This window comes from Styela clava, chromosome 12, assembly GCF_964204865.1.
Source record: "Styela clava chromosome 12, kaStyClav1.hap1.2, whole genome shotgun sequence".
Classification (NCBI taxonomy): Eukaryota; Metazoa; Chordata; class Ascidiacea; order Stolidobranchia; family Styelidae; genus Styela; species Styela clava.
Genome location: NC_135261.1, coordinates 17,967,419 through 17,979,811, shown reverse-complemented (window position 1 = coordinate 17,979,811; position 12,393 = coordinate 17,967,419). Strand labels below are relative to the sequence as shown.

Here is a 12,393-nt window from a genome sequence, read left to right as displayed (position 1 = left end):
TTTCATATGGTTGCAGACCCCCTGTGCAGTCATCACGAACCCCCAGATATCCGCGGACCCCAGTTTGGGAAACCCTGCTCCACCAAACACTTATGATTGAAATTCAAAATTGCGTTAATTTAGTTACTAACCTTTTTTTCTTCTTTTTCTTCTTTTTGGAAGGGCTTGAACAAGTGACAGAAACCGCGTCATCTGCTTTCCCACCTTCTGTCCCAGCTGCCTCACCCTGCTCATTATCAAGTAAAGTTAGAGTTGATGGAATATTTGATAACGGAGCTGCAACTAATGTATTTCCAGTAACCGAGTTATTATTTTTATCTTTTGTAACAGCCGGAAGAATCCCATATTTTTCTTTGACCAACATAATTTTATCACCCGAATCAGGAATGTCTGGTACTGTTGTAAGAGATTCTAAATGCAGTTTTGGGACAGAATTCTGATTCACCATTAGGGATGTTGCAGGAGGAATGATGCAAGATGTTGTTTGGAGAGGCTTATATACCCCATTTAAATTTTCTGGCAACTGGCTTTTGGACGGAGAATCTTCGATTTCAATTCCGGATGCTTCGCCCATGATGCTACTGGATGAATTTACTGCTGATATTAGACAAAGATCTTCTTCCTCTTCCTCCTCCTCTTCTTCTTCCTCTGGATCAGGATCTGGATATTCTTCCTCAGACTCTTCCTCCTCATTTAATGCTTCTTCATTTCCCTCATCCTCACTTTCATCTTCATCTAGAATTTAAAATTATTGTAATAAAAAAGTATTGTATCCCTTAAAACGTGAGCCGAATAAAATTAGGTCCAGCCATACCTGTGGCTTATACGTGATCTTATTTGGCAATTGGCATACTCGTGCTGGTTGACTCGTTCTGTGTTAGGCTTTATGAGCAATTCAATGAGATTGTCACAATTTTTGAAGGGGCTTGGAGGTAATTAAAAATAAAAATTCTTGTTAGATTTGATCTTGCCCTTCCTTTTTTGAATATTTACATTTCTCTACTTTGAATATTTATGTTCCGTCCACGTATTTTCAATGTGTTTTCTTACATAGAACATGCTTTCGCCTTATTATCTGTTATTTGTAACTTATTGTTAGCTAGTTATTTTTGAGGAGGGTGTGAGACTTGACAAATTCTAATGAAAGGGAGCAGTTTTAAAAGCTGGAGAAACACTGTTTTATAATATATTTCGCATCACATAGAGAGAGCAGTGTTTTGCAACCTATGGGTCGTGACCCAAAACTAGGTCATCTAAAAATCTTTTTTGGTCGCCTTTTTTTCCAATAAATATTTCTAGTAAATTTTTTTATTTATCTCATATTTGGTATTGTAGTATTGCTCAATCGTAATTTCAAATGTAGGAGGTATCACAGAATAAAACCTTTCAGCATCCATTTTGCTTTAAGTGAACCCACGCCACTTCTATCTAATGAGTCAAGACTTAAACTATCAGAACGACTAAATAGAATTTTTCAAAACTTAATGCTGTAATATCTCACTATTATACATATAAGCTTATTTTCAACTCTCGACCAAGTAATCAGTAAAACATAGACAGTAATACATACAGACATAGCCATAAATAATCTCAGCAGTGTGAGCGCTAGGAATACGCTTGCCACCGCACATCTGATTACCCTGCGTGGGTTTGCAGGTTCGAATCCCATGCAGGTATAGTTATATGCAAGAGGATTGCTGGACTCCTCATGCTGTAGGGTGGTTCACGCAACCCGCTGGTCGGTTACAGCTTCCTTCACAATAAAGTCCATGCTTCCAAAAAACAATAAACTGGCTAACTTATCCCATACCCAACAAAAACTGGTAACTGGAGGAGAGGGCATGGTTCAGTATATGATTAAGCTGTCTTTTCGGCTTTCTTCCCGGGATAAATATGTAACGGTAATAGGGTCACTGACTTTAAATCTTATCCTATTACTGTATAATTGATAAAAATTAGAAATTCAGAACTTACCCTCATTATCCGTGTTCTGCTCTTCAATATAGTCATCCTCGTCCTCACTATCTGATTTTCTCATTTTTTCCAGATATTTTTTAAAGTTGCATCACAAATATTTGTCTTCGATCAATTCATCAAACAATCAACGCATAGGCCGTGTGCGCACACTTTAATTCTAATGAAATCTGGTTACTGAACACCGTAAAAAGAGGAGATTAATAACTGGTGAAAGCAAAGTTCTTTTTAGATTGAATAAACAAATAAAAATCACTGCCAGAGGATAATATTTATGTACAATTAACAATCAACAACTGTCTCTCAAGTATGTAATTAGCGTCACGTCGCTTGGTTACTGAAATATGATAGTCTGCTCATTTGCGACACTTAGTGGTCAATCTGAATACTTTTTAAACACCAAACCTCTGCGGCGGTCGGTGGAAACCAATGACATTGGTGGAAACTAACGACTAACGTACCGTGGGAACAGAGACAATGCAGCACAAGATGTTATCCCATTCCGAAAGTGTTGGCGTCGTGCCATACATATGCGGCCAAAAATATTGAAATGGCGCCAACTTACATAATCTACATACACGGTCTACCAAATATACATATCCAGCCAATCAAATTGTATACTGTACAGCCATTTGGGTGATTAACGTACCATAAATATGCAGCAAAAATTATAATTTAGCGCCGATTCACATAATCTAAATTTTGGTCTGAGTCATTTTTGCACAAGCTGAAGTCGTGAGCTGGAATCAAAGTTTTAGCCGGAAACATGTTTTTTGAAAGGCACAACTGTCTAGTCTGTAGTGTGAGACCTGGTAGGGAATTTTATAACTGTACAGTCTTTCCTGTGATGACCAATTTGCGAAGCTTTTCGCGTAAGATGATTTCCTCCAAATTAACTAATAGATACTCATGAGGGGATTTTTATAACAGAATTTGAATGAACCAGAAATAAAGGACACTCTTTTCTAGACGAAGTTGGAGTTAAAACCGAAATGGCGAAAAATATGACAAGATGTCTGTTCGTTTCCAATAGACGAAACGAGAATTTTATGCTTAAAATTTTTATTGTTGCCAGCATTTGAATGATTAATTCGGGCTGTTGTCCAAGAAGTTATGACATACAGCAGGCCTGCCCAACCTTTTTCGTCTCGAGGGCCACTTTCAAGTGACGAAATTCGTTGCGGGCCGCAAACGTTTGTACCAAACATTAATATTAGCAAAGTCCTGATTTCGGTGCAGGTAATTTACAAAAAAATAAAAGGCAAGTTTATTAACATCGAATCAATCAATTTAATTACTGTTTTCTGAGTAGGGTTGGCTAATTATTATTCGAATATTAGAATAGCAGTTTACAATTCGAATATCTGGTAACACGGAGCGTGGACAATGTTTAAATGAGCATAATATGCGCCACTGTTGCAGGAATATCAAGTTTAAGTGGGCCTTTTCGTAAAATTTGAAACACCAATACAAATATTTAATAAAGTAACATAACAACATTACATTTTATCGGAGAATAGCCTATATGTACTGATTCGTGACTAATATGCAGCAATGCCATTAAGTCAATTTTATCAGAATTATTGACGGATACGCAGTGACGATATTTCCAAAATCTTATTTAACCCAAACATTTGATATATAATAAAAAAATACAAATATAAAAGGACAACGAGTCCCAGGACCAGTACCAAAGATATTGTTGACATTTTATTTTACGCTGGCGATAAAGACGATCAAATCAGATACGTAAGAAAACAATCAGAATGAAATTAATTCGCAAATTTAGGCTCCAAATTCATTCGCATAATTGCGCTCAGCGTTCGTCCTCAATGATCGCACAATGTCTTTAGAATTCGCTGAACAGAACGCTCAGTTCTGCGAGAAATAAAAAAACTGACGTCGATGTCCACCAGGGTGCAAGACTTGACACATTTGAATGTAGATAGATGGCAGGAATAATCACATCAAAATCAGAAACGTACTTAACCCTATATATTGATATATAACATGGTAAAAACATAAAAAGTCTGCTTACAAACTTTATAGGGCGGGCCGCATGCGGCCCGCGGGTTGAGCAGACTTGATATAGAGTATTAGAAAAAATATACTATAACTAATCTATCGCTTAATTGATGTAAAATGTATTTAAAAAAACGTACATGGCTATATTGTTTGATACTAATCCATTGCTTTGTAAGTGTATTCGAACATTTCATTTTCGTACTAAGAAAAGAAAGATAATGTAAAAATATTATGTAATTTCAATGTAAAATTAGTTGTGGATACGCGAGATAAATCACTATTGAAAACGACAAATACTAGTGCCCAACTTTCCAGACACTACTTGCTTTCGTTCTCGACATAAAGACTTGTTGAGTCGGGTTTTCGTTCAATATCCATCTTATTATATCAGCCATAGCTATTTGTTCAACAACTATGATGCTGTTGACTGCGTAAAATATTTGAAATATAAATCCATTAGAAATGCAAGTGGAAATTTTAATATCTTCTATATATTTACAGTATATTTATATACTATCGCTTTCGGTATATCGCAAACATGGTATTTTTTCCCAATCAGTGTAAGCTTTTTTCTGCAACAGATAAGGATACATCTTAGTTCATATCCATGGGCAATGTCCGAAATCGAGGGGGATAATCTTGAAGCGGTTTTCTAGAAAATTAACTTTAAAACTATTTTAATCACTTGTAAATGTTATTTCGCCTAACTGAAGCAAATAAATGATATGAATTTTATGCAGTATGCCATTGTAATTGAAAAGAGGTGTGAAGCGCGCAGTCTGAATCTAGATATTCACTAAATTCGAAGTATTTCCTCGATTGAAGATATGATTGAAGTATATTCGTTTGAATGATATAAATGCGGCAAAGGTCTTCAGTTATTGCCCGTACTCAACTTGAAATTGCCGCAAAATATTGGTTTGGGAAATTTTTTGCTATTTTTTTCACCTCGAATGAACTCAAAATTTCCAATGCTGATCACATGTGAACATACACAAGTATAGGAAATGCTGTCATATTATTTTCAAAATTGGTAAATTTACCTCAACGAATAGTGGAAAGACAGTGTCATAAAAGTTCCTATTGTGCTATATTGCTTACATCCAATGGTTCACCGCATATTTTTGAAATTCCAGAGATTTCTTATATTCCATGTATGAAAAATCTAAAGAAAATAACCTTTTTAAACCAAAAGACTTGAAATTAATAAAAAGAGAATTATTTTAGATTTCCAGCAATGGTCCAAGTCGACTTTGCTTATTCTACTGTCATTGTTAACGGACGTTTACAATCTCATACGCAGGATAGGGCATGTAAAGTGTAAATTTAAAATGAAACAGTTTTATCAATATTTGACTGGGACCTGTTGTTGAGTCCCATTCGATGTTGCTTTTACTGCCGAAAAGTTCAAAAAGGTAATTTACGCATGGAAATAGTAGATTTCATCAGATTCATCGGGATCACAAGGCAAAAAAACAACGAGAATATCAGTCAGAGACCGAAGACTTATCGGTTAAGGGGCCCCAAAACAGCGCTCTTATTCCATAGTGACACCTTGTGACCCATCACTAATTAATTAATAACTCGCTAATTATACGACATAATTCATCCAAAATCAATAGGCTTCTGATGCGAGATATGATAAATGCATATGCAAAATTTGGAGCGGATTCATCCCCGCTTTCGTGAGATATCGCGTGTATCTAACAGACAAACAAACAAACGAGAATATCGGTCGGAGACCGAATACTTATCGATCGAAGGTTAGGGGACCCCCCCCCCCCCAAAAAAAAAAAAAAAAAACAGCGCTTCTACTCCATAGTGACACCGTGTGTCTCATCACTAATTAATTAATAACTCCCTATATTATACGACATAATTCATCGAAAATCAATAGGCTTCTGTTCCGAACTATGATGAACGCACATGCAAAATTTGGAGCAGATTCAACCTCGCTTTCGTGAGATATCGCGTGTATCTACCAGAGAAACAAACAAACAGACAAATGCCTATCAACATACTTACCGATCTTAAGATCGATAAGTAACGATCTTAAGATCGATAAGTAACAACACAGGGAGGAACGAGCGTTGCTTCTGTCACATTTTATATATCTTTTTATAATATCCTCTTCATTTTTAATGCTATTCGGGGTTCCAGCGTTTTTTTTTTCCCTTATATTGACTGACTTATTTTTCCACAGGTTAAACAAATATTCCGACATAGCTCATTTTTTCTTTAAGGTAAATAGTTAAAAATAACAAATATCTTCTATATGCGTTGTAATATCACAAATTTTGAATGGTAGAATTTCTGATGGGTCGACAGCAGGGCCGGATTTAGACGATGAGAGGCTCCGAGGCTTCATACCATCTGTGAGACCCTCTTCAACAATAACGTCCTTAAAAATTACTGATAAATTAAATTATCATTCCATTTTTCGAAATAAACGGATCTGCGATAAAAAAAGATCCGAATTGGTAAGAAACGTACTAATTCTTAGATTAGTACGTGTTTGTTCATTCTTCTAGATTAGTACATTCTTGTGTTTTTGATAAATTTGTACAACTATATATCGATATTTTCTCAGCTTTTTCAAATAATAAATGCATTATTACCGTGAAGATTTCTCAAATAATTTAAATCATCATTTTCGTGTTTTCAAGGTTTGCCTAAATTCATGTATTCGACCTATTTAAATTTTTAATATTTTAAACCATGGTGGTCCATGGTTGTCAGCTTCGGGGGCCACAAAGTTATTACTTATCGATCTTAAGATCGGTAAGTATGTTGATAGGTGTTTGTCTGTTTGTCTGTCTGTCTGTTAGATGCACGCGATATCTCACGAAAGCGAGGTTCAATCTGCCCCAAATTTTGCATGTGCATTCACCATAGCTCGTACCAAAAGCCTATCGATTTTGGATGAATTATGTCATATAATTAGCGTGTTATTAATTAATTACTGTAAAGAGATCTGGATTTCTGTAACAGGGAGAACGATTTTTACAAAGCGAGAGATTTTTGAGACGCGCTGAATGTGTGTGTGTGCAATGCGCAAGTTTTCACGCTATTGAGTCAGAGCGAAGGGTACACACTAGAGATGTACCGATGTATCGGTATCGGCAATATCGGCCATTTTTTCGGTATCGGCCATGTATCGGTATCGGTTAGATTAAGGCCGATATTACCGATATATTTACCTTTTTGATATGGTCCAGAATGTTTTAAAAGATAAGTTGGAATACTACTTTTTAATTTATTTTTGTCTGGAGAGATCGTGAGCTATGAGCCATACATGTCCCCACCCCTGCGAGAGAATAGGATTCACGTGTTTTTAGCTATTTATCAGCTAAACTAGCTCAACTAATTTGGCTATTTTCGCTGTCAAATTTTTATATTGACATTTTTAATATTACATAGTTTTTATGAAGAAATATATCAACACAGCACATAACAAAAAGCAACTAGGCGCCCAGTTTGAAATCATACAGTGGAATTGGGGTCCTTCCTTATTAACGGCACATGGGCTTTTGGCACGGGTATAAATTCTGACTGTTTGTCGTCAAGTACGAGTGTCATTTATCGACATCGATAAACTAAATTCCGACACAATTATCCCACTACACAGGTATTAATTTTAATTCTGCTTAACTACACGATTTCTTTATAGATATATTGACTTGACCGCCTAGCCCTAGACTGTCTCAAAATATATGATAGCAATTGTGAAATATTATAAAATAGTGAAGTAAAAAAACATCCTCAACGGTTATCGGTGGGCCTTCTTTTTGTCGGTGCTGATTGATATTCTTTCATGTTGGCTTTGACTTATTGCGTCAACGATTACGATTAGCCACTAAATTAAATATTTGTAAAATGCTTTTAATTTGAACGTAGGACGGCGGCGCTAGAATGCGTGGGTGATATTCGATATTCTTTTAAACACGAATAACAATATTCGAAGCTCGCGATATTAACATTAAATTCAAATTGGACATCCCGGCTTATGAGTTTTCTAATTGAACACCGAGATTACTAGCGTTACTGTACAATGTATCTTAATCAGTTACAGCATATGGATACCAAACATTAATTTCATATTGTGTGATATATATATCTTTTTTTTTCGATCTGAAATAATGTGTACTATGAACAACGCTTAAAGACCATTGTTTTAACCCGTCTGCCCTACACAGCATACCTAATTAAGTAATAATTACATAGTATCGGTATCGGAATATCGGCCTTTTTGTAGTATCAGCATATCGGTATCGGTATCGGCGTTTTTAGCTGGTATCGGTATCGGCGACAAAAGTGGTATCGGTACATCTCTACTAGTACACACCGCTAGATCGTATCTCGAGTCGGGCTGGGAATTTCAGTAACCACTTTAACCGTTAACCGGGTAGAATTAACCGGTTAACCGCCGCGTGACGTTTGACGTAATAATGTATAATTTCAGATTGTTACGTCACAATGCTTATAAAGCAGTTTCGCGTGTTCTTATCTCGGTATCGCTCAAAATTATTCACGAATCGAGATAGTTTCATGGTTGCTCTGCTGCAAGAGATAGGCAGCGTGGTTCGGGCGGCGTGTGGAAGTATTTTGGAAAACCTGATTCCGTTGTTAAACGTCATTTATGTGACAAAATATAAGTGTTCGATATGCAAATTCTACTTCGAGATATATATCATAAAGAAAAACGGCATCAACTGCGCACTTATTGTATGACATTGAATATCCGATTTTGCAATGAAATCCTGAACAATATATTTCGAAATCGACCAAAAACTGATTCTAAATTCATCATTGTCAAATTTCCATAATCAGCAATCTTGGTACTTCCCTTATTTTTCACATTTATTGAGTCCTTACCCACACAGTTAGTAATATCATTCTGAATTAAACGCCACAAGAGATAAATTTGCGATGGCGTAATCATATTTGAAGAAATTGTACGGTATAAAGAAGATTTGTACCTGAGTCAGTTAACGGTTAAAATAAACCGTAACCGTTAACCATATGAAATCGGTTAACCGTTTAACCATTCCCAGCCCTAATCTCGAGATTAATCTTAAAGCTTTGTGCATATCCCTCTTGTAACTTTGACGTCGTTCGCGATGCGCAAGTTTCCTTCGAGAAATGTTCCACGCTATTGAGTCAGAGCGAAGGATACACGTCGCGAGATCGTATCTCGTTTTTTATAGTTACTCTTTAAGCAATGTTGATATCCCTCTAGTCTAGTCTATCAGGTTCGAGGTTACAGAATTCCTCACCAGAATATCGCTAGGCTGGTTTGGATAGCCGTCGCAACCCGGGTTAGCGCTGTTGTATTTGACACAAAATACAGGATTGGTAAATAGGCTATTGGCTGGAAACTAATCGAAACAATCCGGTTCGGATTTGCAGAATTCTTCATAAAAGTATTTTCTCAAGTATTATTTCGACGACGACGTGGGGAGTTGGCTATTGTTTCCTAGATTTTTGATATTGGCTGAAAATCGAAACCTAAAATCCCTAATCGAAACAATTCAGCAACCATCCAAACAAATTTTTCGAATCTAAACCGCAGTTTCTGTTTTAGGGATCCCCTAACTTTCGATCGATAAGTCTTCGGTCTCTGACCGATATTCTTGTTTTTGCATCGTTTGCAGGCCACAATAGTACTAATAATAGGTAATCAGTGCAAAACAAAACAAACACTTTTATTGTGCAAACACATCGACAGTATTTGTCATTTATTAAGCTAAAACAGGCAAATACCACCAAAAAACTCATAGATACTCACTATTTGTATATATATATACATTTAAGATATCAAGTGCTTCCGCAAATGTAAGTGCTTTCGAATATCGATAAGATTCTCAGAGCAAAATCCCTCAACTTTGAAAAATGCTTATTGCTCACAGGATTATTAATAAAAATGCCGTTTAGATCATATTTTTCTGTCACCGGCACAACTTGACGACATATCAAACGAGAATATCGGTCGGAGACCGAAGACTTATCGATCGACCGCAAAAAAAACCGAAAAAAAAGTTATTAACTAATTAATTATTTAATAACTTGCTAATTATACGACATAATTCAAATCAAATCAATAGACTTCTGGTCCGAGATATGATGAATGCACATGCAAAATTTGGAGCAGATTTAACCTTGCGTTCGTGAGATATCGCGTAACATAGAAAGTGTCTAACAGACAAACAAACAAACGAGAATATCGGTCGGAAACCGAAGACTTATCGATCGAAACTGCGGTTTCTATTCATGATTCTATGGGGACACCGCGTGTCCCACCACTAATTAATTGATATCTCGCTAATTTTACGACGTAATTCATCCAAAATCAATAGGCTTCTGATCCAAGATATGATGAATGTACATGCAAAATCAACCACGCCTTCGTGAGATATCGCGTGCATCTAACAGACAGACAGACAGACAGACAGACAGACAGACAGACAGACAGACAGACAGACAGACAAACAGACAAATACCTATCAACATACTTACCGATCCAAAGATCGATAAGTAACAAACAAACATATACTTATCAACATACTCACCGATCTAAAGATCGATAAGTAACAAACAGACAATCTATCAAACAGACAAACCTATCAACATACTTACCGATCAAGATCGATAAGTAACAAGCATTGCGGTATTGACAGCCTATAGACAACCTAGGCTGATAGATTCCGCATTTGATTCTTAGTTTTCTATGATCCCTAAATTGTTAACATTCCCGACCGGTATTCCCGACCAAAGCCAGTTAACAATTTAGACTAGCCAGGCACATCATTCAACTTCGCTTGTTGTCTCAGCTAGCCATGTCATTAGTCAATTCAGTGATGTTAGTTATGTAACAATATGTCAAAATAATTTTCTGGTTTATTTTTATGATTACAATTCAAAATTTAATAAACAACAATTTCATAGCTAAAAGTTGAATGTCGAGGACCTTAAATTGGAGCTGGAGATAACATGAACTTTTATGACACTATGTTCCCACTATTCGTCGAAGTAAATTCACCAATTCCATTCTATATTGAAGTGAATGAAATAGTAAAATTAAGGCGCTATAGAAGTATGTGTACCAATATAGAGGTAACTAATTTTGTTCGCCTACTTTACATCAAGTTGTGTACACTGACTGATTCCTATGGGCAGGGGGTATATTCACTTGGCTAACACAGACAGTCCCCGAACTTGTAATAGAACTAAAATAAGGATAATCGGAATAAAATTAATGCCCAACCCTAGCCTAGTAGACATACCACGGGAGTACCAAATTTAAAAATAAATTGGCCACATTTCTTACTTGTGTATGTCAACATGTGGCGTCAATAAAAGTTTTGAACTCATTCGATGCAAAAATAAAATATCAAAAATTTCTCAAAGTCATATTTTGCGGCAATTCCGTGCAAATTACGAGCAACAATTGAAGACCATTGCCATACTTTTATTTCAGATAAAAGAATTTCATACGAAATTTATAGCATCCTATCGAATATAGATCAATCATTTGTCTAATATAGGAAATACTTGGATTTCGGTGAATATCCAGAATTCAGATCACACGCGACGTTTCTTTTAAATACCAATACAATACTGCATAAAATTCATTTTTCATTCATTTATTTGCAACAGTCATAATTGAGTTAATGTTTTACATTTGATTGAGATAGTTTTGAATTCTTAGAAGAATCAGACATTAAACAAGAGAGCTATGCTCAAGTATGTGGAAAAAGTAATGAATAGCCTTCTAGTGAAAAAATACAATCTTTAACGACTGAAAATTTCAAAGCAATTGCTCCAGTAGTTAAAGAAAAAAGTAATTTTTTTAAAACGATAAGAAGAAAAATATCAAGAAGATAAAACAACGACTTAATAACAAAACGACCCACTTTGTGTCCAATAAACTATTTCGAATTAATGAATAGCTTTATCACAATCAGTTAGTAAACGGCATCAAGTTCATCCTATCCGAATGTTTTATAATATACAAAAGGTGATGCTACTAACAGGGATGAGCAAGGTTTTTTGGACCAGGAGCCAAAAATTTTGCCCACTTAGATTGGCGGGCCATGTAAGTGTGACGTAAAAGTGACATTTTATGAACAATATTTACGGTGGCAAAAGTGGACAACAGTAAGCTTCGTGCCGAAACTAAATTTAATTGCAATCTCAACAAATTCCTTGAGCTATTTTTTTTAGCTAAAACATCAAAATTTCAATTTGGTTGTGGCCGCATCGGGCGGGCCAGATTGAAGTGCCCAACGGACCCATGTAGTTTGCCCATGTCAGATATAGAAGTTAACAAAATGTATTCCTCAATTTCTCTGCAGTCTAAGATAATTTATTTTGCAAATTTTTACGATATTTAAC

General features: G+C 35.9%; 1 protein-coding gene across 2 annotated transcripts in view; it reads right to left on the bottom strand.

Annotated features, from left to right (window-relative positions):
- The window catches only part of LOC120329341 (uncharacterized), a 32,120-nt gene extending 29,967 nt beyond the window's left edge, over positions 1–2,153 (bottom strand). For both annotated transcript variants that reach the window (XR_005567739.2, XM_039395941.2), the window contains exons 1-2: positions 1,975–2,153; positions 132–735 (exon numbers count right to left, since the gene is read on the bottom strand). Coding sequence is in view for 1 of the 2 variants with exons in the window: in XM_039395941.2 (XP_039251875.2) it covers positions 132–735; positions 1,975–2,038 (668 nt within the window). In the remaining variant the exon portion in view is untranslated. The remainder of the gene's footprint in view (positions 1–131; positions 736–1,974) is intronic.
- Between the last annotated feature and the right edge of the window lie 10,240 nt (positions 2,154–12,393).